General features: G+C 48.1%; 1 protein-coding gene across 1 annotated transcript in view; it reads left to right on the top strand.

Annotated features, from left to right (window-relative positions):
• The first annotated feature begins 713 nt into the window (after nt 1-713).
• The window catches only part of LOC311244551 (complement C1q-like protein 2), a 31,678-nt gene continuing 7,422 nt past the window's right edge, over nt 714-24,969 (top strand). Inside the window, exon 1 of the mRNA XM_084334125.1 lies at nt 714-812. Coding sequence (XP_084190251.1) covers nt 719-812 — 94 coding nt within the window. The 5' untranslated portion in view covers nt 714-718. The remainder of the gene's footprint in view (nt 813-24,969) is intronic.

The following is a 24,969-nucleotide window of genomic DNA, read 5'->3' as shown; positions in this document are numbered from 1 at the left end:
AATAATAATAATAATAATAATAATAATAATAATAATAATAATAATAATAATAATAATAATAATAATAATAATAATAATAATAATAATAATAATAATAATAATAATAATAATAATAATAATAATAATAATAATAATAATAATACTTTACTTTACTTTATTCATAACAAAAATACTCTTGGACATATTTTTTTTAACGTGTGCTATGTGCGATTTCCATGTTAATTTATCATCCATAATCACACCAAGAAAACGAAATTCATTAACTCTCACTATATCAACTCCATCTATGGTCAGTACTATATTTTCATCTAGTTTTCTATTGCCAAAAATCATACATTTAGTTTTTTTTCAGATTCAGGGATAGCTTATTTACATCAAACCATTTCTTTAGCTTTGTCATTTCATACACAATATATTCAGCTAATTCCTTTAAATTATTTCCAGAGCAAAAGAAATTGGTATTATCAGCAAACAAGACAAACTGTAATAGTTTTGAAACATCACAAACATCACACTTACAGCCACAGCCAGGGCCTTCTCTCCCCTGTCTTGTCAGCAGATATCCACGGCCTTATATGGGTCTCTACAGTACTTCCTCTTTTACAAATAACAGACACTGTATTTAGACGCTGCAGCCGTTGGAGCTCATAACAACAACAAGACCAGCTAGACAGCAGAACAGCCTGAGCAGTGTGACATGTTTGGGAGAAGCATCGAGATGGAGGAATACGAGAACGCTGAGCCAGGCCCCCCCGGCAGAGACAGGCAGAGGAACTGTGCTGAGGAAGAGCGTCCTGACCAGCAGTCGTCAGGTAGAGAAACAACCGCTCGCTTTAGAAGATCCTTCACATATCTACCTCATTTTGTATTTTGCATTTTGGTGGCATTTTGTACATTAGTTTGTACTTTAGTTTATATTGTATCTTTTGTTTGGCCTTTATTCTTTTCACTTTTTACTGCATGAAGCACATCTCAGGGGGCTCATACAGAAGCAAGCATTTCACTGTAATGTACATTATATGCAACTAATAAAACAAAACTTGAAACTTGAAGTTATTACACACAATACGAACCGCTACCCTCACATAGGTGCTTCAGATCCCCAGAGTGGACACTGAGAAGATTAAAAAAAAATTATAATTTGCCCCACATTCAATAAGCCTACTACTTAACAAGCAGGATAGAAATGTGGTCGCTACCTACACGGGACAGTGTATTATACACAGGCTAGGGTTGGGTCCCGTTCACATTTGAACTGATACCGGTACCAGTACCGGCGGTACCTGTCAATCGATACCGGTACCCAACGGTACCTTTTTTCTGTACTTTAATTAATCTCTAAAAATGTTATTTACCTACCTCAGTTGTAAAAGATGTGTCCAAAATTCAAATAATTTATTATCATTATTATTTATTTAGAACAATTTGAATATATATATAATATATATATATAATAGTGCAGCGAGTGTTGTCTGCATCTAGCATTGTAAAGTGTAAATTATTATTATTTTTGTTTTTTGTGCAGTACCGAAATGTGGCACCGGTGGATCTCACGTGAATCGGTACTCGGTAGTACCGACGTGATTCGGTCATACCCTTAAAAGTACCGGATTCGGTCCCCATCCCTAACACAGGCTGTGCGGCTGTGGCGGCACGGTGGTGTGAATAACGTTGGTTGGGAGGGAAGGAACTGTGTATTGTCATTATTAAACAACATTAAAACACATTTAGAATGTCACAAATTTGATGAGCGAACGAATTTCGTTCGAGTGGATTTATTGCAACTTAATGCTGTCCTTATTTTAATGTTGCGCTTTGTTGTTATTGCGTGGCTTGAATGCGCAGCAGTAAGCCAGAGAAACACACGTGTGAACGCGCCTGGCAGAGCCTCGAGCTTCTCCGCTGTCTCCTCTGGAGGCGGTGCTCCGCTGTCTGTGTGTCAGTCTGGCTACTCTGGTCCAATCACATTCAGCGTCCCGTCAGCGTGCCCCCCCCCCCCCCAACCCCCCACAGTCTGCGAATCAGAGCAGAGTAGGGCGGGTCTTCACTGAATGCGTGTCGTCTCTTTCAGCTGGACGGAGTCAGAGCGAGCGTTGACCGCGCATCTACAGCAGTAGTCTGATCTGCAGGTACTGTACCTAGTAACCTCGTCCCCAGTCTTACAGTATCTCCGTGAGATAAATGTAGCTAGTTAGCCTAGTTTCGCCAGCAGGCAGTTAGTAGAAACATATAAAAGTGTGCGTGCATCCTCACAGCGCCAAACCAGTGCCTGATATGCCAAGAAATTTGACACGGCGGTCAAAATATATGCAATGCATTACTACTTAACCAGCCAGTATCATCAGAAAGCGTAAAAAATGTCAACACTCACCCCGTTTTACTTCCCAATGAAGTTCCTCCGTCTCTTTTTGTATCACAAACAGTACTGTAATTGCAAATCTGGTATGTCATAAATGTATAGATGTAGCAGTAGTACTGTCTATCTGTATGTCATGTATGTCATATATGTTATGATGAATTGAAAATGGGGGACCCTGATGTAAACAAGACGAAAGTCTTTCTCTGGTCTGCATCCCCTTAACAATTGTATGTATTGAGCTGTACTGTACTGTACCCATTCTGCAATCTGTTAATAAAGTTTTCAATCAATCAATCAATCGTTGTGCTGAATGAAGTCACTGCAGGCATTAAACAACGCATTGGCCAAAGCGTCCCTGTGTGTGTGGCGGCTGCACATCAAGTCACTGTCTGTCTCTGCTGTAACATGGTGGTCTTATGTTTTTTTTGTAATACAGTATTCTGTGTCTGTGTAACACAAAACACATGTATGTACCAACAGACAATATTGATTGATTGATTGATTGATTGAAAACTTTATTAACAGATTGCAGAATGGGTACAATACAGTACAGCTCAATACACAGGGAATGCAGACCAGAGAAAGACTTTCGTCTTGTTTACATCAGGGTCCCCCATTTTCAATTCATCAGGAGGACATATATGACATACATGACATACAGATAGACAGTACTGCTACATCTATACATTTATGACATACCAGATTTGCAAATACAGTACTGTTTGTGATACAAAAATAGTCCAGAAAAGGGAGTATATACATTTGACGTAGAAACTGTACATTGGAGGAGGTTGGGTGGGGTTGTGTGGGGGGGGTTTGGGTAGGGAGCAGTGGTGCAGTCGTAAAATGGGCCAAGGCCAAACGCCACGTGCACGTGCACACATGTATCTCTCCTCTTTCATGAGTCGGAGCTGGGGACGAGACGGGCGGTCTTTTGTCACATAACACACGCCCAACACTCCACGCACACGCACACACGCACGCACACACACACACACACACACACCAGTGCATGTGAGCGGATCGGAGCGTGAGCGGCGCGGGGCGCGGAGCGGCCGGTTTTGACGTGAGCGAGGAGTGGGTTTTAAAATGAGTCGGCGCGACGTCCGGAGCGAGAGTTCTCCTCCGCTCCAATCCACTCCAGGCCGCTCACAGTGGTTTAACACTGATGTAATATATACATGCAGTACAATGCCAAAGCAACAGATGGCGATGTACAAACATGAAGGCCATTTTCAACCAATGAGAAGGGTGAACCTGTGATAGGCTGTTCGTTCAGGCTTTGTCACTGTAGAGACGCCCACACTCACTCCAGTTAGGAAAAAGTATCGACGCCATTGTTGTTGACGTTAGCTTACATGCTAACGTTAATGGCAGCGACCATAGCATTGTGGCTCGGCTAGCCTATCATCGCTTAATAGAGATAGTGAATGGATAAACAACGTTATTTAACATTGCAGAATGGCTACAATTACAATGCGGCTCAATACAAACAATTGTTAAGGGGCCCAGGGGGTGTAGACTGTTGTAGTTTGAGCTCATTTACACCATGCTCCAAAAAAAGAAGAAAAAAAACTGCCGAGCGATCTGGCGCGGGGAGCGGGGAGCGCTCGATTCAAGGTGAGCGGGGAGCGAGCGGAGAGCGACTTGGGGGCGGGGTCAACATGAGTGATTAGCGGAGCGGACCAAGCTTTAAAGAGCGAAGAGCGGATTTCTCGGCCGCGCCGATCCGCTCACGTGGCCTGACACACACACACACACACCCACACACACACACACACACACACACACACACACACACACACAGTCTAGGTCAGGGCTATTCAACTGGCGGCCCGCGGGCCAGATCCGGCCCGCGGGATGATTCTGACCGGCCCGCCAAAGATTACATGATAATAAAAAAAAATAAAAAAAAATAAAAAAATTTTTTTTTTATTTTAATATTATTATTATTATTATTTTTTTTTACTTTTTTCTTTTCATGTCAACGTTAACACGCACAATTGAGCCAAAAGTCACTCAATTAATGACAGATTTCATTGATAAATTGAGGGAAAACTTTGCAAGTCGATTTGATGAATTTGACATGTCCAGAGAATTGATGCATTTTGTGAGCAACCCATTTGCCAATGTAGCTGCTATTTCCACAAAAGGACAAGAGTTCCTTGCATCACTTCACATTGATGAAGGTCTCCTGCAACTTGAAATAATTGACATGCAAGCATCATCTGCTCTGAAGCAGGCACTTGAGAATGAATCCACCACAACATTTTGGATAAAGTGTATTCATGTCAAGACATTCCCCAAAATAAAAACGCTGGCAATATCTGTGCTAACAATGTTTGGCTCAACATACACCTGTGAATCCAGTTTCTCTCACATGAATGCCATTAAAACAAGCAACGTGCCTCCTTGACAAATGAGCATTTGCATCACTGTTTGCGGGTAGCCCTCACTTCCTATGAACCCTCTTTCTCTGCCATTGCCCAGTCAAAGAAGTGCAATCGCTCTCATTAGATGTGTGTATGTAGGCTAGGCCTGTCTGCCCCCCACCCCCCTGATGTTTGAGAGTTAAGAGTCGACAATAAGTGCTAATAAGATGCTGTGATTTGCTGTTGTTGCACAGACATGAAGCACTTTTTCATAAGCTCAGCTGCACTATAAATATGTTTTTTGTTCAAGTGTTGATGTTAGAATGTTCAGATGCACATCATGCACTTGTTTGTTTTTTATTTTATTTTTATATTGAAATGTTGAAGAGGAGATGTTGCAGTTGTTGCACAGTCATAAATGAAGCACTTTTTGCAGGAGATGTTGCAGATGTGGCACATAAATGAAGCACTTTTTTTGAAAAGTATACTACTTTTGCAATGTAGTTAAAGGGGAACTATCTTATAAATGGCCTTTTTCAGTGTTTAGCATTGTTTCCTAGCTATGTGGACTTATATTAATATGATCTATGTCTCTAATTCTCATATTGGCGCATTCTTCCAATTCTCCTCTCACAATATTCACCCTCACTGAACTGAGTCATCTGAAAATGTGCTGATTTGTGATGTCAGAGAGACACCGCTGCATGATAATCAGCTGAGTTTCCACACAGTGCCCACTGTGGTTGGAGCCCAGGCTCAAAACGGCTTAAGATCTTGAGGTAGAAAAATGCTGTTTTTGAGTACTTGATTAGAAATACAAAACAATGAATTAAAAAAAAAAAAATTACAGAGGTGTTCCATAAACCCACAGGAATTGTGTAAAAGTGCCCAAATAGTGAAAGAAATAGTAAAATAGTTCCCCTTTGGGGAGCTCCAGTAGCTCACCGCATATCTCGGCGCTATTTCTGCGTCGGGGAAAACCGTGCTCGTCACGGATCTGGGGGACACGTGTTCGATTCCCGGACCCGCCGTCATTTCTCAGAATGTCTTCCCCTGCTCTACATCCCGTTTCAACCTGTTTCTGTCGGTCATACTTGACCAGAAAAGCGATAAACACTAAAAAATAAAGTAAAAAAAAAAAAAAAAGTTCCCCTTTAAATAAAAGTTGTGAAAATGTGGTTGCGTGTTGTGTCAAGTGTACATATATTCATAGCACGGGGAGGCGCCGTGGCAGTCCGGCCCCTGGCCCCTTGGGTTTCTGACAATGTGGCCCCCTGAACAATTTAGTTGAATAGCCCTGGTCTAGGTGATAAGTGGCGGCCGATACGGCGCGACGAGTCATTTTTGTGTCGTCGCGCCGTATATCCCGGCCGGCACTTATCACCTAGACTTTGCATAATAATAGGATGCGCGTACTTCTGCCTCAGTGACGAAGCCCAAACGTCGTTTGACTGCGTATGCCCAGCACTGCACCCCTGGTAGGGAGGGGTTGGGGGGGGGAACACTGTACAACTGTACAAGCAAAACTGTACATTGGGATATTGACAACCATACTAGGTCATTTACATTGGAGGGGGTTGGGGGGGGGGGGGGAGGGGGGAAACACTGTACAAACAAGCAAAACTGTACATTGGAATATTGACAACACCATACTAGGTAAATTACTGTACATTGGAGGGGGTTGGGTTAGGACATTTACAGGGGCCAGTTTCGAATTGCAGTCTCCTGTAGGTGTTCCTTGAGAGTGGTTTTGAAAGTGGGTAGGGATTCACATTCCTTTACAGCTGTGGGTAGGGCGTTCCACATTGATGTGGCATAATTGCGAAACGTGTTTAGTCCCTTGTTTGAGCCGAATCTGGGTTTAACATGATTTGTGGAGCTCCCTCTGGTGTTGTGATCGTGGTATTCACTGACCTTTGGGAAGTATTTTGACATGTACATGGGTACCTTGGTCGTTATTTTTCATAAACCCACGCTCTTGGTCCCAGGACCCGCCCACAACCGAATTACTATCACTCCGTAACCTGTAACTTGTTCTTGTCAGAGACCAGCAGGGCTGAGTCGTCCGCAAACAGGAACAAGTTGCAGTCACAAGCTGACGACATGTCATTTGCATAAATTAGGAACAGTAGCGGTCCTAGTATGCTTCCTTGTGGAACACCACAGCTCACTGTGAGGGGGGGGGGGGGTAGGGTACCGTTTACCTCCACCATCTGTTCCCTCCCCTCAAGGTAGTATTGCATCCAGCTCACTGATAGACTATCAAAACCAATTGCTTTTAGCTTGTCAATCAGAATGGAGTGATTGACAGTGTCGAAGGCCTTTTGTAGGTCCAGCATGACCATGCCGCAGTATTTGCCCGCGTCCACCTCTTGTTTGATGTGGTCGTTCAAATAGAGAAGGCATGTGTCAGTGGAGTGGGATGTTCTGAAGCCAGATTGGAATTCGTAGATTAGATTTTTTTCTGCTAGGTACTTTTCGACCTGTTCTTAGACAATTTTTTCCATGACTTTCGAGATGGAGGTGAGAATAAAATCAGGGCGGTAGTTGCCTGGGTCTAATTGACTGCCTCTTTTGTGCAGAGGGGTCACCCTCGCAATTTTGAAGTCCTTGGGGACGTGTCCCTGTTTTATGGAGAGGTTTATTATGTGTGTGATGACTGGGGTGATGGCGGCTGCTGAGTCTCTGAGGAATTTGGAGGGGATGTTGTCATGGCCAGTGGCCTTGTTAGGTTGGAGGGCGCTCAGTTTTTTGAGTACTTCATCTGTTGTTACCATTTCAAGTTTGAAGTCGTCCTTACGGACCCCTAGGTTTTTGTAGTAAGCTACTATGTGTTCTACCCCATAAAGCCCTGAGTGGGAGGGTCGTTTGTTTACCAGTGTTGTGGCTATGTTTGTGAAGAAAATGTTCAAGTAATTGGCTACATCCAGCTTGTCTGTGATGAGCGTGTTGTCCGTTTTTATGTTTATGTTTGAGAATCTGGTTTTAAGTTTTTTACTGCAGCCTAGTTGATTATTGAGTAATTTCCAAAGTTCACGTGGTTTGTTTTTGTTTTCCTCAGTTTTGTCATTGATGACATTCTTTTTTGCAGTTTTGATCATGGAGTTTACGTCATTTCTTAGTCTGTTTTTTTCCAGTTTGAGTTCAGTCACGTGGTCTTGGAGTTCACTGCTCGTGCTTTTGGTAAGCTTTGACTGACTTTTACGAAACTCAGAGCATTTTTTGTCTCTGGTTTTCATAGCGGTCAGTATTTCAGTGTGCATCCACGGCTCAGCGCGATTTTTAACCCTGGTGGTTCTTAGGGGGGCCATGTCGTTTAGTATTGTTGAAAATTTGGTTTTGAAACCAAGCCATGTTTCTTCAGCCAGTGTACCATTGAGTTCATCTGACCAGTCCAGACTCTCCAGTTCAAGGTTAAAGGCCTCGCTAGAGTAGGTTTTGAGGTCTCTAGATGTGACTGTTTTGTGGCAGCCAGCCTTTTGTTTTAGCTTTTTGCGGGTACAGAATATCATATAATGATCACTTAACCCACATGCTATAACCCCTTTATTGGAGATCTTGGATTGTCGAAGGTCAGAATGAGGTCAATGGTAGTCTGAGTTGATTCACATACACGTGTGGGTTGGGTGATTAGCTGGCTGAGGCCGTGCAGATCACAAAACCTACTGAATGACTTGAAGACGGGTGCATATTTTCGTTGCATATCCGTGTTCCAGTCTCCAATAAGAATTTTGTCTACATCCTCAACTCCAGCTAAACACCCGTCAAGTGTGTCATAAAAGCCACTATGATCTGGCGGTCTGTAGATTGAGCCAACCAGTAGGGATTTCGCCCTTTCGAATAGGATTTCCACCCATACAGTTTCAATTGATTCATGATTCAGGTAATTTCTGTTGATGAATTTGGTGTCTTTGTGTATGTACATACAGACGCAACCTCCATGCCATGTTCCTATCATTCCTGATTATTGAGTAGTTCTCAATCTCTATCTCTGGATCTTTTACAGAATCGTCAAGCTTAGTTTCTGAGAAGCACAGTATGTCTGTCTCTGCTGTAACATGGTTGTGTCTCTGATGTCTTGTCTGTCTGTCTCTGCTGTAACATGGTTGTCTCTCTGATGTCTTGTCTGTCTGTCTGTCTCTGCTGTAACATGGTTGTCTCTCTGATGTCTTGTCTGTCTGTCTGTCTGTCTCTGCTGTAACATGGTTGTCTCTCTGATGTCTTGTCTGTCTGTCTGTCTGTCTGTCTGTCTCTGCTGTAACATGGTTGTCTCTCTGATGTCTTGTCTGTCTGTCTGTCTCTGCTGTAACATGGTTGTCTCTCTGATGTCTTGTCTGTATGTCTGTCTCTGCTGTAACATGGTTGTCTCTCTGATGTCTTGTCTGTCTGTCTGTCTCTGCTGTAACATGGTTGTGTCTCTGATGTCTTGTCTGTATGTCTGTCTCTGCTGTAACATGGTTGTCTCTCTGATGTCTTGTCTGTCTGTCTGTCTGTCTGTCTGTCTGTCTGTCTGTCTCTGCTGTAACATGGTTGTCTCTCTGATGTCTTGTCTGTGAGGTTCGCCTTTCCCTTGACCTTTAATTCCCTGTCTCCTCACTTCTCCAGCCCCCACCCTCGCGTTCATTTACTGTCGTCTGCTCTTCAGCGGCCCACACCCTTGGACAATCTGTCAGTATCTGTTTGATTGGTTCGTGCCGAACACACACTTCTAGTTCTATTATCAATTACCATCACGCACCTGATGGCTATTCTAATTAGCACCCCTGTGGGCTTTAAGTACCTCGCTCTTTCCCTCTGTCCTGGTCGGGTCGTTCCGTATCATATCTCTATCACCAAGCTCCTTCGGGAGGTTCTCTGTCTATAGGCTCCTACGGGAGTTTTCTGTTTCTGTCTGTATGCTGTTTTATCCTGTCGCCGTTATCTCCGGCGTGAGACGAGGTGCAAGCTTTGGCCACCTGTCGCCGTTTGCCTGGAGGGAGATTTTGTACTGCGCTCTCTAATTCTCTACGGGAGGTATTCCAATGTTCCACTCCAGACCTCCGCGCCAGATGCGCTCAAGCCTTCGCCACCTGTCGCCGTTTGCCTGGAGGGAAACTCTGAACTGCGCTCTCTAATTCTCTACGGGAGGTATTCCAGTGTTCCTCTTCCAGACCTCCGAGCCAGACGCGCTCTTCACTCCAGACGCGCATCCAGACGCGCATCCAGACCCCCGTAACGACGCGCTCGCCCTGTTTGATCCTGCTCTCTTTACGCACAGCGCCTGGGTGAGTTTTGCAAGACAGTCTTTTGACCCTATCGTTTTTCGTGTGTAAACACTGAAGAGATCCTGCTTTTTGTTCAGTCTGTCACTCACCCTGTGCCTGCTTTTGGACTGTTCATTTTGGGATGATATTTGCTTGAACATCGCTCACTGTGTGTATTCACACCGAAGATATTATCACTTGGATTATTATTGGGACATCGCTCACTGTGTGTATTCGCACCGAAGATTCAATCACTTGGATTGTTGTTGGGACATTGCTCACAGTGTGTATTTACACCGAAGATTCAGTCACTTGGATTATCTGTTTTGGGACGAGTCACTTCACCTGTTCTGTTCCCAACTGTTCTCTGAGCTAACCCGCTCTCTTTCTCTCTCTGTTCCCGTTACCACCTCGGAGAGCTGCCGAGAGGATTCTGCAGAGCGGCTCTGACGTCACTGTCAGATTCCTCAGGCGAATCTTCCCGGGAGAAGCTGCAGAGCAGCAACATTCTTCTAATGCTTGTATCCCAGTCTTTGTCTGTGTTTCCCCATTCTAGTCCTCCTAGTCCTCCCCGTCCAGTCCGTCTAGTCCTCCTAGTCCTCCCTGTCCAGTCCCTCCAGTCCTCCTAGTCATCCTAGTCCTCCCTGTCCAGTCCTCCTAGTCCTCCCTGTCCAGTCCTCCTAGTCCTCCTAGTCCTCCCTGTCCAGTCCTCCTAGTCCTTCCTGTTCCGCCCTGTTTCCCTTGCCCTGGCCCTGTCCGTTAGCCCTTCCCTTAGCCTTCCCCTTAGCCAGCTCGCCTCTTAAAGGCACTGTGCCTATTTTCCCTTTTCTTGTTTCCCTGTAATTTGTGTTCTCCCTTAAAGGGACAGTGCCGTTTTCTGTGTGTTTCAATAAATGCCCAGTTCTTGGCTTACTCTCATACCTGTCTTGTGTTGTGCGATTGGGGTCGGTTACAAACCATAACAGTACGACCCGACCAGTCACGACCCCAGCCAGCACAGACGGTGTATGTTGAGTTTGCCTTTTTTTTTTTTTTTTCTAGTTCCCCTGTTAGTCTCCCCTGTTAGCTCCCCTGTTTAGCTTGTTAGTCTCCCCTGTTAGCTCCCCTGTTAGCCTGTTGACTCCCCTGTTTGCTTCCCTGTTAGCCTCGTTAGCTCCCCTGCAGCTTGTTAGGCCTCTACTACCAGCATGGCCCCAGTCTGCTAGCTTAGCCCCGGCTGCTAGCACAGCCTCTATGTTAATGCAGCCCTTGCAGCTAGCATAGGCCCTGTAGCTAGCCATGCCCAGGCAGCTAACCCGGTCCCTCTGCATGGCCTCCACTTTTTGTGTAGTTTTCCCACTGCTAGGACTGCCCTTTCAGCTAGCAAGGTCAGTTTTCCCACTGCTAGGACTGCCCTTTCAGCTAGCAGGGTCAGTTTTCCCACTGCTAGGACTGCCCTTTCAGCTAGCAAGGTCAGTATTCTCCCACTGCTAGGACTGCCCCTTCAGCTAGCAAGGTCAGTTTTCTCCCACTGCTAGGACTGCCCTTTCAGCTAGCAAGGTCAGTTTTTTCCCACTGCTAGGACTGCCCTTTCAGCTAGCAAGGTCAGTTTTTCCCACTGCTAGGACTGCCCTTTCAGCTAGCAAGGTCAGTTTTCCCACTGCTAGGACTGCCCTTTCAGCTAGCAAGGTCAGTTTTTCCCACTGCTAGGACTGCCCTTTCAGCTAGCAAGGTCAGTTTTTTCCCACTGCTAGGACTGCCCTTTCAGCTAGCAAGGTCAGTTTTCTCCCACTGCTAGGACTGCCCTTTCAGCTAGCAAGGTCAGTTTTCCCACTGCTAGGACTGCTCCTTCAGCTAGCAAGGTCAGTTTGCTCCCACTGCTGGGACAGCCCCTTCCCTGTTCCCCTCTCCAGTGCCCCTGTTCCAGCCCTGTCTGCCAGCCTAGCTCCGGCAGCTAGCGCAGCCCCTTGTTAATGTAGCAGTACAGCTAGCATAGGCCCTGTAGCTATCAGTGCCCTGTCAGCTACCCTGGTTACCCCTCAGCTACTCTAGTTACCCCTCAGCTCCTCTGGTTACCCCTCAGCTCCTCTAGTTACCCCTCAGCTCCTCTAGTTACCCCTCAGCTACCCTACTTACCCCTCTGCTACCCTAGTTTGCCTTCGGCTACCCTGTCCCTTTGCTAGCCCCACTTTGGTGTAGCTTCCCCTGCTGGCATGGCCCAGTGTTTTTTTTTGTTTGTTTGCCTTGTTTTGTCCCCTGCCCCTCTGTCTGTATTTTTGGGTCGCCCGGTGGCTCCCGTGGAGGGGGGAGTACTGTGAGGTTCGCCTTCCCCTTGACCTTTAATTCCCTGTCTCCTCACTTCTCCAGCCCCCACCCTCGCGTTCATTTACTGTCGTCTGCTCTTCAGCGGCCCACACCCTTGGACAATCTGTCAGTATCTGTTTGATTGGTTCGTGCCGAACACACACTTCTAGTTCTATTATCAATTACCATCACGCACCTGATGGCTATTCTAATTAGCACCCCTGTGGGCTTTAAGTACCTCGCTCTTTCCCTCTGTCCTGGTCGGGTCGTTCCGTATCATATCTCTATCACCAAGCTCCTTCGGGAGGTTCTCTGTCTATAGGCTCCTACGGGAGTTTTCTGTTTCTGTCTGTATGCTGTTTTATCCTGTCGCCGTTATCTCCGGCGTGAGACGAGGTGCAAGCTTTGGCCACCTGTCGCCGTTTGCCTGGAGGGAGATTTTGTACTGCGCTCTCTAATTCTCTACGGGAGGTATTCCAATGTTCCACTCCAGACCTCCGCGCCAGATGCGCTCAAGCCTTCGCCACCTGTCGCCGTTTGCCTGGAGGGAAACTCTGAACTGCGCTCTCTAATTCTCTACGGGAGGTATTCCAGTGTTCCTCTTCCAGACCTCCGAGCCAGACGCGCTCTTCACTCCAGACGCGCATCCAGACGCGCATCCAGACCCCCGTAACGACGCGCTCGCCCTGTTTGATCCTGCTCTCTTTACGCACAGCGCCTGGGTGAGTTTTGCAAGACAGTCTTTTGACCCTATCGTTTTTCGTGTGTGTAAACACTGAAGAGATCCTGCTTTTTGTTCAGTCTGTCACTCACCCTGTGCCTGCTTTTGGACTGTTCATTTTGGGATGATATTTGCTTGAACATCGCTCACTGTGTGTATTCACACCGAAGATATTATCACTTGGATTATTATTGGGACATCGCTCACTGTGTGTATTCGCACCGAAGATTCAATCACTTGGATTGTTGTTGGGACATTGCTCACAGTGTGTATTTACACCGAAGATTCAGTCACTTGGATTATCTGTTTTGGGACGAGTCACTTCACCTGTTCTGTTCCCAACTGTTCTCTGAGCTAACCCGCTCTCTCTCTCTCTCTGTTCCCGTTACCACCTCGGAGAGCTGCCGAGAGGATTCTGCAGAGCGGCTCTGACGTCACTGTCAGATTCCTCAGGCGAATCTTCCCGGGAGAAGCTGCAGAGCAGCAACATTCTTCTAATGCTTGTATCCCAGTCTTTGTCTGTGTTTCCCCATTCTAGTCCTCCTAGTCCTCCCCGTCCAGTCCGTCTAGTCCTCCTAGTCCTCCCTGTCCAGTCCCTCCAGTCCTCCTAGTCCTCCTAGTCCTCCCTGTCCAGTCCTCCTAGTCCTCCCTGTCCAGTCCTCCTAGTCCTCCTAGTCCTCCCTGTCCAGTCCTCCTAGTCCTTCCTGTTCCGCCCTGTTTCCCTTGCCCTGGCCCTGTCCGTTAGCCCTTCCCTTAGCCTTCCCCTTAGCCAGCTCGCCTCTTAAAGGCACTGTGCCTATTTTCCCTTTTCTTGTTTCCCTGTAATTTGTGTTCTCCCTTAAAGGGACAGTGCCGTTTTCTGTGTGTTTCAATAAATGCCCAGTTCTTGGCTTACTCTCATACCTGTCTTGTGTTGTGCGATTGGGGTCGGTTACAAACCATAACAGTACGACCCGACCAGTCACGACCCCAGCCAGCACAGACGGTGTATGTTGAGTTTGCCTTTTTTTTTTTTTTCCTCTAGTTCCCCTGTTAGTCTCCCCTGTTAGCTCCCCTGTTTAGCTTGTTAGTCTCCCCTGTTAGCTCCCCTGTTAGCCTGTTGACTCCCCTGTTTGCTTCCCTGTTAGCCTCGTTAGCTCCCCTGCAGCTTGTTAGGCCTCTACTACCAGCATGGCCCCAGTCTGCTAGCTTAGCCCCGGCTGCTAGCACAGCCTCTATGTTAATGCAGCCCTTGCAGCTAGCATAGGCCCTGTAGCTAGCCATGCCCAGGCAGCTAACCCGGTCCCTCTGCATGGCCTCCACTTTTTGTGTAGTTTTCCCACTGCTAGGACTGCCCTTTCAGCTAGCAAGGTCAGTTTTCCCACTGCTAGGACTGCCCTTTCAGCTAGCAGGGTCAGTTTTCCCACTGCTAGGACTGCCCTTTCAGCTAGCAAGGTCAGTATTCTCCCACTGCTAGGACTGCCCCTTCAGCTAGCAAGGTCAGTTTTCTCCCACTGCTAGGACTGCCCTTTCAGCTAGCAAGGTCAGTTTTTTCCCACTGCTAGGACTGCCCTTTCAGCTAGCAAGGTCAGTTTTTCCCACTGCTAGGACTGCCCTTTCAGCTAGCAAGGTCAGTTTTCCCACTGCTAGGACTGCCCTTTCAGCTAGCAAGGTCAGTTTTTCCCACTGCTAGGACTGCCCTTTCAGCTAGCAAGGTCAGTTTTTTCCCACTGCTAGGACTGCCCTTTCAGCTAGCAAGGTCAGTTTTCTCCCACTGCTAGGACTGCCCTTTCAGCTAGCAAGGTCAGTTTTCCCACTGCTAGGACTGCTCCTTCAGCTAGCAAGGTCAGTTTGCTCCCACTGCTGGGACAGCCCCTTCCCTGTTCCCCTCTCCAGTGCCCCTGTTCCAGCCCTGTCTGCCAGCCTAGCTCCGGCAGCTAGCGCAGCCCCTTGTTAATGTAGCAGTACAGCTAGCATAGGCCCTGTAGCTATCAGTGCCCTGTCAGCTACCCTGGTTACCCCTCAGCTACTCTAGTTACCCCTCAGCTCCTCTGGTTACCCCTCAGCTCCTCTAGTTACCCCTCAGCTCCTCTAGTTACCCCTCAGCTACCCTACTTACCCCTCTGCTACCCTAGTTTGCCTTCGGCTACCCTGTCCCTTTGCTAGCCCCACTTTGGTGTAGCTTCCCCTGCTGGCATGGCCCAGTGTTTTTTTTTGTTTGTTTGCCTTGTTTTGTCCCCTGCCCCTCTGTCTGTATTTTTGGGTCGCCCGGTGGCTCCCGTGGAGGGGGGAGTACTGTGAGGTTCGCCTTTCCCTTGACCTTTAATTCCCTGTCTCCTCACTTCTCCAGCCCCCACCCTCACGTTCATTTACTGTCGTCTGCTCTTCAGCGGCCCACACCCTTGGACAATCTGTCAGTATCTGTTTGATTGGTTCGTGCCGAACACACACTTCTAGTTCTATTATCAATTACCATCACGCACCTGATGGCTATTCTAATTAGCACCCCTGTGGGCTTTAAGTACCTCGCTCTTTCCCTCTGTCCTGGTCGGGTCGTTCCGTATCATATCTCTATCACCAAGCTCCTTCGGGAGGTTCTCTGTCTATAGGCTCCTACGGGAGTTTTCTGTTTCTGTCTGTATGCTGTTTTATCCTGTCGCCGTTATCTCCGGCGTGAGACGAGGTGCAAGCTTTGGCCACCTGTCGCCGTTTGCCTGGAGGGAGATTTTGTACTGCGCTCTCTAATTCTCTACGGGAGGTATTCCAATGTTCCACTCCAGACCTCCGCGCCAGATGCGCTCAAGCCTTCGCCACCTGTCGCCGTTTGCCTGGAGGGAAACTCTGAACTGCGCTCTCTAATTCTCTACGGGAGGTATTCCAGTGTTCCTCTTCCAGACCTCCGAGCCAGACGCGCTCTTCACTCCAGACGCGCATCCAGAAGCGCATCCAGACCCCCGTAACGACGCGCTCGCCCTGTTTGATCCTGCTCTCTTTACGCACAGCGCCTGGGTGAGTTTTGCAAGACAGTCTTTTGACCCTATCGTTTTTCATGTGTGTAAACACTGAAGAGATCCTGCTTTTTGTTCAGTCTGTCACTCACCCTGTGCCTGCTTTTGGACTGTTCATTTTGGGATGATATTTGCTTGAACATCGCTCACTGTGTGTATTCACACCGAAGATATTATCACTTGGATTATTATTGGGACATCGCTCACTGTGTGTATTCGCACCGAAGATTCAATCACTTGGATTGTTGTTGGGACATTGCTCACAGTGTGTATTTACACCGAAGATTCAGTCACTTGGATTATCTGTTTTGGGACGAGTCACTTCACCTGTTCTGTTCCCAACTGTTCTCTGAGCTAACCCGCTCTCTTTCTCTCTCTGTTCCCGTTACCACCTCGGAGAGCTGCCGAGAGGATTCTGCAGAGCGGCTCTGACGTCACTGTCAGATTCCTCAGGCGAATCTTCCCGGGAGAAGCTGCAGAGCAGCAACATTCTTCTAATGCTTGTATCCCAGTCTTTGTCTGTGTTTCCCCATTCTAGTCCTCCTAGTCCTCCCCGTCCAGTCCGTCTAGTCCTCCTAGTCCTCCCTGTCCAGTCCCTCCAGTCCTCCTAGTCATCCTAGTCCTCCCTGTCCAGTCCTCCTAGTCCTCCCTGTCCAGTCCTCCTAGTCCTCCTAGTCCTCCCTGTCCAGTCCTCCTAGTCCTTCCTGTTCCGCCCTGTTTCCCTTGCCCTGGCCCTGTCCGTTAGCCCTTCCCTTAGCCTTCCCCTTAGCCAGCTCGCCTCTTAAAGGCACTGTGCCTATTTTCCCTTTTCTTGTTTCCCTGTAATTTGTGTTCTCCCTTAAAGGGACAGTGCCGTTTTCTGTGTGTTTCAATAAATGCCCAGTTCTTGGCTTACTCTCATACCTGTCTTGTGTTGTGCGATTGGGGTCGGTTACAAACCATAACAGTACGACCCGACCAGTCACGACCCCAGCCAGCACAGACGGTGTATGTTGAGTTTGCCTTTTTTTTTTTTTTTCTAGTTCCCCTGTTAGTCTCCCCTGTTAGCTCCCCTGTTTAGCTTGTTAGTCTCCCCTGTTAGCTCCCCTGTTAGCCTGTTGACTCCCCTGTTTGCTTCCCTGTTAGCCTCGTTAGCTCCCCTGCAGCTTGTTAGGCCTCTACTACCAGCATGGCCCCAGTCTGCTAGCTTAGCCCCGGCTGCTAGCACAGCCTCTATGTTAATGCAGCCCTTGCAGCTAGCATAGGCCCTGTAGCTAGCCATGCCCAGGCAGCTAACCCGGTCCCTCTGCATGGCCTCCACTTTTTGTGTAGTTTTCCCACTGCTAGGACTGCCCTTTCAGCTAGCAAGGTCAGTTTTCCCACTGCTAGGACTGCCCTTTCAGCTAGCAGGGTCAGTTTTCCCACTGCTAGGACTGCCCTTTCAGCTAGCAAGGTCAGTATTCTCCCACTGCTAGGACTGCCCCTTCAGCTAGCAAGGTCAGTTTTCTCCCACTGCTAGGACTGCCCTTTCAGCTAGCAAGGTCAGTTTTTTCCCACTGCTAGGACTGCCCTTTCAGCTAGCAAGGTCAGTTTTTCCCACTGCTAGGACTGCCCTTTCAGCTAGCAAGGTCAGTTTTCCCACTGCTAGGACTGCCCTTTCAGCTAGCAAGGTCAGTTTTTCCCACTGCTAGGACTGCCCTTTCAGCTAGCAAGGTCAGTTTTTTCCCACTGCTAGGACTGCCCTTTCAGCTAGCAAGGTCAGTTTTCTCCCACTGCTAGGACTGCCCTTTCAGCTAGCAAGGTCAGTTTTCCCACTGCTAGGACTGCTCCTTCAGCTAGCAAGGTCAGTTTGCTCCCACTGCTGGGACAGCCCCTTCCCTGTTCCCCTCTCCAGTGCCCCTGTTCCAGCCCTGTCTGCCAGCCTAGCTCCGGCAGCTAGCGCAGCCCCTTGTTAATGTAGCAGTACAGCTAGCATAGGCCCTGTAGCTATCAGTGCCCTGTCAGCTACCCTGGTTACCCCTCAGCTACTCTAGTTACCCCTCAGCTCCTCTGGTTACCCCTCAGCTCCTCTAGTTACCCCTCAGCTCCTCTAGTTACCCCTCAGCTACCCTACTTACCCCTCTGCTACCCTAGTTTGCCTTCGGCTACCCTGTCCCTTTGCTAGCCCCACTTTGGTGTAGCTTCCCCTGCTGGCATGGCCCAGTGTTTTTTTTTGTTTGTTTGCCTTGTTTTGTCCCCTGCCCCTCTGTCTGTATTTTTGGGTCGCCCGGTGGCTCCCGTGGAGGGGGGAGTACTGTGAGGTTCGCCTTCCCCTTGACCTTTAATTCCCTGTCTCCTCACTTCTCCAGCCCCCACCCTCGCGTTCATTTACTGTCGTCTGCTCTTCAGCGGCCCACACCCTTGGACAATCTGTCAGTATCTGTTTGATTGGTTCGTGCCGAACACACACTTCTAGTTCTATTATCAATTACCATCACGCACCTGATGGCTATTCTAATTAGCACCCCTGTGGGCTTTAAGTACCTCGCTCTTTCCCTCTGTCCTGGTCGGGTCGTTCCGTATCATATCTCTATCACCAAGCTCCTTCGGGAGGTTCTCTGTCTATAGGCTCCTACGGGAGTTTTCTGTTTCTGTCTGTATGCTGTTTTATCCTGTCGCCGTTATCTCCGGCGTGAGACGAGGTGCAAGCTTTGGCCACCTGTCGCCGTTTGCCTGGAGGGAGATTTTGTACTGCGCTCTCTAATTCTCTACGGGAGGTATTCCAATGTTCCACTCCAGACCTCCGCGCCAGATGCGCTCAAGCCTTCGCCACCTGTCGCCGTTTGCCTGGAGGGAAACTCTGAACTGCGCTCTCTAATTCTCTACGGGAGGTATTCCAGTGTTCCTCTTCCAGACCTCCGAGCCAGACGCGCTCTTCACTCCAGACGCGCATCCAGACGCGCATCCAGACCCCCGTAACGACGCGCTCGCCCTGTTTGATCCTGCTCTCTTTACGCACAGCGCCTGGGTGAGTTTTGCAAGACAGTCTTTTGACCCTATCGTTTTTCGTGTGTGTAAACACTGAAGAGATCCTGCTTTTTGTTCAGTCTGTCACTCACCCTGTGCCTGCTTTTGGACTGTTCATTTTGGGATGATATTTGCTTGAACATCGCTCACTGTGTGTATTCACACCGAAGATATTATCACTTGGATTATTATTGGGACATCGCTCACTGTGTGTATTCGCACCGAAGATTCAATCACTTGGATTGTTGTTGGGACATTGCTCACAGTGTGTATTTACACCGAAGATTCAGTCACTTGGATTATCTGTTTTGGGACGAGTCACTTCACCTGTTCTGTTCCCAACTGTTCTCTGAGCTAACCCGCTCTCTCTCTCTCTCTGTTCCCGTTACCACCTCGGAGAGCTGCCGAGAGGATTCTGCAGAGCGGCTCTGACGTCACTGTCAGATTCCTCAGGCGAATCTTCCCGGGAGAAGCTGCAGAGCAGCAACATTCTTCTAATGCTTGTATCCCAGTCTTTGTCTGTGTTTCCCCATTCTAGTCCTCCTAGTCCTCCCCGTCCAGTCCGTCTAGTCCTCCTAGTCCTCCCTGTCCAGTCCCTCCAGTCCTCCTAGTCCTCCTAGTCCTCCCTGTCCAGTCCTCCTAGTCCTCCCTGTCCAGTCCTCCTAGTCCTCCTAGTCCTCCCTGTCCAGTCCTCCTAGTCCTTCCTGTTCCGCCCTGTTTCCCTTGCCCTGGCCCTGTCCGTTAGCCCTTCCCTTAGCCTTCCCCTTAGCCAGCTCGCCTCTTAAAGGCACTGTGCCTATTTTCCCTTTTCTTGTTTCCCTGTAATTTGTGTTCTCCCTTAAAGGGACAGTGCCGTTTTCTGTGTGTTTCAATAAATGCCCAGTTCTTGGCTTACTCTCATACCTGTCTTGTGTTGTGCGATTGGGGTCGGTTACAAACCATAACAGTACGACCCGACCAGTCACGACCCCAGCCAGCACAGACGGTGTATGTTGAGTTTGCCTTTTTTTTTTTTCCTCTAGTTCCCCTGTTAGTCTCCCCTGTTAGCTCCCCTGTTTAGCTTGTTAGTCTCCCCTGTTAGCTCCCCTGTTAGCCTGTTGACTCCCCTGTTTGCTTCCCTGTTAGCCTCGTTAGCTCCCCTGCAGCTTGTTAGGCCTCTACTACCAGCATGGCCCCAGTCTGCTAGCTTAGCCCCGGCTGCTAGCACAGCCTCTATGTTAATGCAGCCCTTGCAGCTAGCATAGGCCCTGTAGCTAGCCATGCCCAGGCAGCTAACCCGGTCCCTCTGCATGGCCTCCACTTTTTGTGTAGTTTTCCCACTGCTAGGACTGCCCTTTCAGCTAGCAAGGTCAGTTTTCCCACTGCTAGGACTGCCCTTTCAGCTAGCAGGGTCAGTTTTCCCACTGCTAGGACTGCCCTTTCAGCTAGCAAGGTCAGTATTCTCCCACTGCTAGGACTGCCCCTTCAGCTAGCAAGGTCAGTTTTCTCCCACTGCTAGGACTGCCCTTTCAGCTAGCAAGGTCAGTTTTTTCCCACTGCTAGGACTGCCCTTTCAGCTAGCAAGGTCAGTTTTTCCCACTGCTAGGACTGCCCTTTCAGCTAGCAAGGTCAGTTTTCCCACTGCTAGGACTGCCCTTTCAGCTAGCAAGGTCAGTTTTTCCCACTGCTAGGACTGCCCTTTCAGCTAGCAAGGTCAGTTTTTTCCCACTGCTAGGACTGCCCTTTCAGCTAGCAAGGTCAGTTTTCTCCCACTGCTAGGACTGCCCTTTCAGCTAGCAAGGTCAGTTTTCCCACTGCTAGGACTGCTCCTTCAGCTAGCAAGGTCAGTTTGCTCCCACTGCTGGGACAGCCCCTTCCCTGTTCCCCTCTCCAGTGCCCCTGTTCCAGCCCTGTCTGCCAGCCTAGCTCCGGCAGCTAGCGCAGCCCCTTGTTAATGTAGCAGTACAGCTAGCATAGGCCCTGTAGCTATCAGTGCCCTGTCAGCTACCCTGGTTACCCCTCAGCTACTCTAGTTACCCCTCAGCTCCTCTGGTTACCCCTCAGCTCCTCTAGTTACCCCTCAGCTCCTCTAGTTACCCCTCAGCTACCCTACTTACCCCTCTGCTACCCTAGTTTGCCTTCGGCTACCCTGTCCCTTTGCTAGCCCCACTTTGGTGTAGCTTCCCCTGCTGGCATGGCCCAGTGTTTTTTTTTGTTTGTTTGCCTTGTTTTGTCCCCTGCCCCTCTGTCTGTATTTTTGGGTCGCCCGGTGGCTCCCGTGGAGGGGGGAGTACTGTGAGGTTCGCCTTTCCCTTGACCTTTAATTCCCTGTCTCCTCACTTCTCCAGCCCCCACCCTCACGTTCATTTACTGTCGTCTGCTCTTCAGCGGCCCACACCCTTGGACAATCTGTCAGTATCTGTTTGATTGGTTCGTGCCGAACACACACTTCTAGTTCTATTATCAATTACCATCACGCACCTGATGGCTATTCTAATTAGCACCCCTGTGGGCTTTAAGTACCTCGCTCTTTCCCTCTGTCCTGGTCGGGTCGTTCCGTATCATATCTCTATCACCAAGCTCCTTCGGGAGGTTCTCTGTCTATAGGCTCCTACGGGAGTTTTCTGTTTCTGTCTGTATGCTGTTTTATCCTGTCGCCGTTATCTCCGGCGTGAGACGAGGTGCAAGCTTTGGCCACCTGTCGCCGTTTGCCTGGAGGGAGATTTTGTACTGCGCTCTCTAATTCTCTACGGGAGGTATTCCAATGTTCCACTCCAGACCTCCGCGCCAGATGCGCTCAAGCCTTCGCCACCTGTCGCCGTTTGCCTGGAGGGAAACTCTGAACTGCGCTCTCTAATTCTCTACGGGAGGTATTCCAGTGTTCCTCTTCCAGACCTCCGAGCCAGACGCGCTCTTCACTCCAGACGCGCATCCAGACGCGCATCCAGACCCCCGTAACGACGCGCTCGCCCTGTTTGATCCTGCTCTCTTTACGCACAGCGCCTGGGTGAGTTTTGCAAGACAGTCTTTTGACCCTATCGTTTTTCGTGTGTGTAAACACTGAAGAGATCCTGCTTTTTGTTCAGTCTGTCACTCACCCTGTGCCTGCTTTTGGACTGTTCATTTTGGGATGATATTTGCTTGAACATCGCTCACTGTGTGTATTCACACCGAAGATATTATCACTTGGATTATTATTGGGACATCGCTCACTGTGTGTATTCGCACCGAAGATTCAATCACTTGGATTGTTGTTGGGACATTGCTCACAGTGTGTATTTACACCGAAGATTCAGTCACTTGGATTATCTGTTTTGGGACGAGTCACTTCACCTGTTCTGTTCCCAACTGTTCTCTGAGCTAACCCGCTCTCTCTCTCTCTCTGTTCCCGTTACCACCTCGGAGAGCTGCCGAGAGGATTCTGCAGAGCGGCTCTGACGTCACTGTCAGATTCCTCAGACGAATCTTCCCGGGAGAAGCTGCAGAGCAGCAACATTCTTCTAATGCTTGTATCCCAGTCTTTGTCTGTGTTTCCCCATTCTAGTCCTCCTAGTCCTCCCCGTCCAGTCCGTCTAGTCCTCCTAGTCCTCCCTGTCCAGTCCCTCCAGTCCTCCTAGTCATCCTAGTCCTCCCTGTCCAGTCCTCCTAGTCCTCCCTGTCCAGTCCTCCTAGTTCTCCTAGTCCTCCCTGTCCAGTCCTCCTAGTCCTTCCTGTTCCGCCCTGTTTCCCTTGCCCTGGCCCTGTCCGTTAGCCCTTCCCTTAGCCTTCCCCTTAGCCAGCTCGCCTCTTAAAGGCACTGTGCCTATTTTCCCTTTTCTTGTTTCCCTGTAATTTGTGTTCTCCCTTAAAGGGACAGTGCCGTTTTCTGTGTGTTTCAATAAATGCCCAGTTCTTGGCTTACTCTCATACCTGTCTTGTGTTGTGCGATTGGGGTCGGTTACAAACCATAACAGTCTGTCTGTCTGTCTCTGCTGTAACATGGTTGTCTCTCTGATGTCTTGTCTGTCTGTCTGTCTCTGCTGTAACATGGTTGTCTCTCTGATGTCTTGTCTGTCTGTCTGTCTCTGCTGTAACATGGTTGTCTCTCTGATGTCTTGTCTGTCTGTCTGTCTGTCTCTGGTGTAACATGGTTGTCTCTCTGATGTCTTGTCTGTCTGTCTGTCTGTCTCTGATGTAACATGGTTGTCTCTCTGATGTCTTGTCTGTCTGTCTGTCTGTCTCTGCTGTAACATGGTTGTCTCTCTGATGTCTTGTCTGTCTGTCTGTCTCTGCTGTAACATGGTTGTCTCTCTGATGTCTTGTCTGTATGTCTGTCTCTGCTGTAACATGGTTGTCTCTCTGATGTCTTGTCTGTCTGTCTGTCTGTCTCTGCTGTAACATGGTTGTCTCTCTGATGTCTTGTCTGTCTGTCTGTCTCTGCTGTAACATGGTTGTCTCTCTGATGTCTTGTCTGTCTGTCTGTCTCTGCTGTAACATGGTTGTCTCTCTGATGTCTTGTCTGTATGTCTGTCTCTGCTGTAACATGGTTGTCTCTCTGATGTCTTGTCTGTCTGTCTGTCTCTGCTGTAACATGGTTGTCTCTCTGATGTCTTGTCTGTCTGTCTGTCTCTGTCTGCCGGGGGGCGGGGCTACATGACCGGGCCCTAGCCAATAAAGCTTGACATTATATCGGGAGTCCGGGGTGGTAATCTGACAAAAGTCGCAAACAGTCTAAGATTACAATTTAAAACAATGTTTGAAAGAAAACTAACCAAAGAAAAGGTGTAATATTTAAGATTTTGTTTCTACAAAGGCTATAGAAACGAAATATATACAGATAATGATATAACATGACATAAAGCCAACAAACTACAAGAACAACGAAAACATAGCCTAATAAAATGACAAAATTACTGACACACCATTCACCACGGACCAAGAGAGCAGCTGGCGGCGATGTCCCGACTATAGTGCTCTCCTGGGCAGCTTGGTGTAAACTCATCATCCTTTGCTTGCAGTAGTAGTGTGTTGGGGTGAACTGCCTCAAACATGTTCACAGTTGCATTTAAGCTGGTGAATCTTTGGGACAGTTGCTGGATGATTATATCGAGACATGCATTGAAACGTTCACCCGAAAGTTTCTCTCTGCGTCAGTGAGGCGGCTGTCTTCAGAAAGTTCATCAAAGTGACGCTTCCTGGCCCTGCGTTGTTTCAAACTGTGTTTGACTTCCCCATTTAGTAGCCAGGGCAAGAGTGGCAGACTTCGCCTCATCAAAATGTCCCCTAAATAGGCTACTCCAGTGGTTCCCAAAGTCGGGGTCGCGACCCAAAGGTGGGCCGCGAGCAGCCACGGGTGGGCCGCGAGATGATTAAAAAAAATAAAAATAAAATTGTCAGGCCACTGAACTTAGAAGCAGGCCAGGACAGTGTTTCTAGTTGTATTCTAAAATTCTATTCTATTGTATTCTAAAATGTGACTATATGGTTTTATATTAACTTAATAAATAAACAAAAACGAAGAATCTACTTATTTTAACGAACATTTCAAACTAAATAACAGATTATGCACATAAAACGCTGAAAACAACCGAAGCAACAATAGTATTTTAATGAGGCTATGATTATTATCATTATTATTTTGCAACAAGTTAGCCCTCTCATAAATAGCACATATAAATGAATAACTAACTTGAACTAACTTAATAGGATTGAAGTGATATTTGGCTTAAAAAATCGGTCGCCTGGCAAAAAAAAAAAAGCCAGACGATGTGCATTGGGCCGCGGCTCTCTGACGCCTTATTTTCTGGGCCCTGGCCTGAAAAGTTTGGGAACCCCTGGGCTACTCCACCAAAACACTGATGGCATTTTGCAGTAGAGATGCTTTGAGAATATCCGCGTCTTTTGCAACAAGCGCATCATGGCGAGATGACCGGCGAGTGGGACATACGTGTTTTAATGTGATACTACACGAAGTAACAACAACCATATCAACATTTACCACAAACTCACGTTTTCTTGTTGACAGTGTGTGTCCGTGATTGTAGCCTACCTGTAAATCTGG

Source organism: Notolepis coatsorum, assembly GCF_963971535.1.
Source record: "Notolepis coatsorum genome assembly, chromosome: 17".
NCBI classification, from domain to species: domain Eukaryota; kingdom Metazoa; phylum Chordata; class Actinopteri; order Aulopiformes; family Paralepididae; genus Notolepis; species Notolepis coatsorum.
Note: the sequence above shows the minus strand (reverse complement) of the source record. Positions and strands in the feature narration are given on the sequence as shown.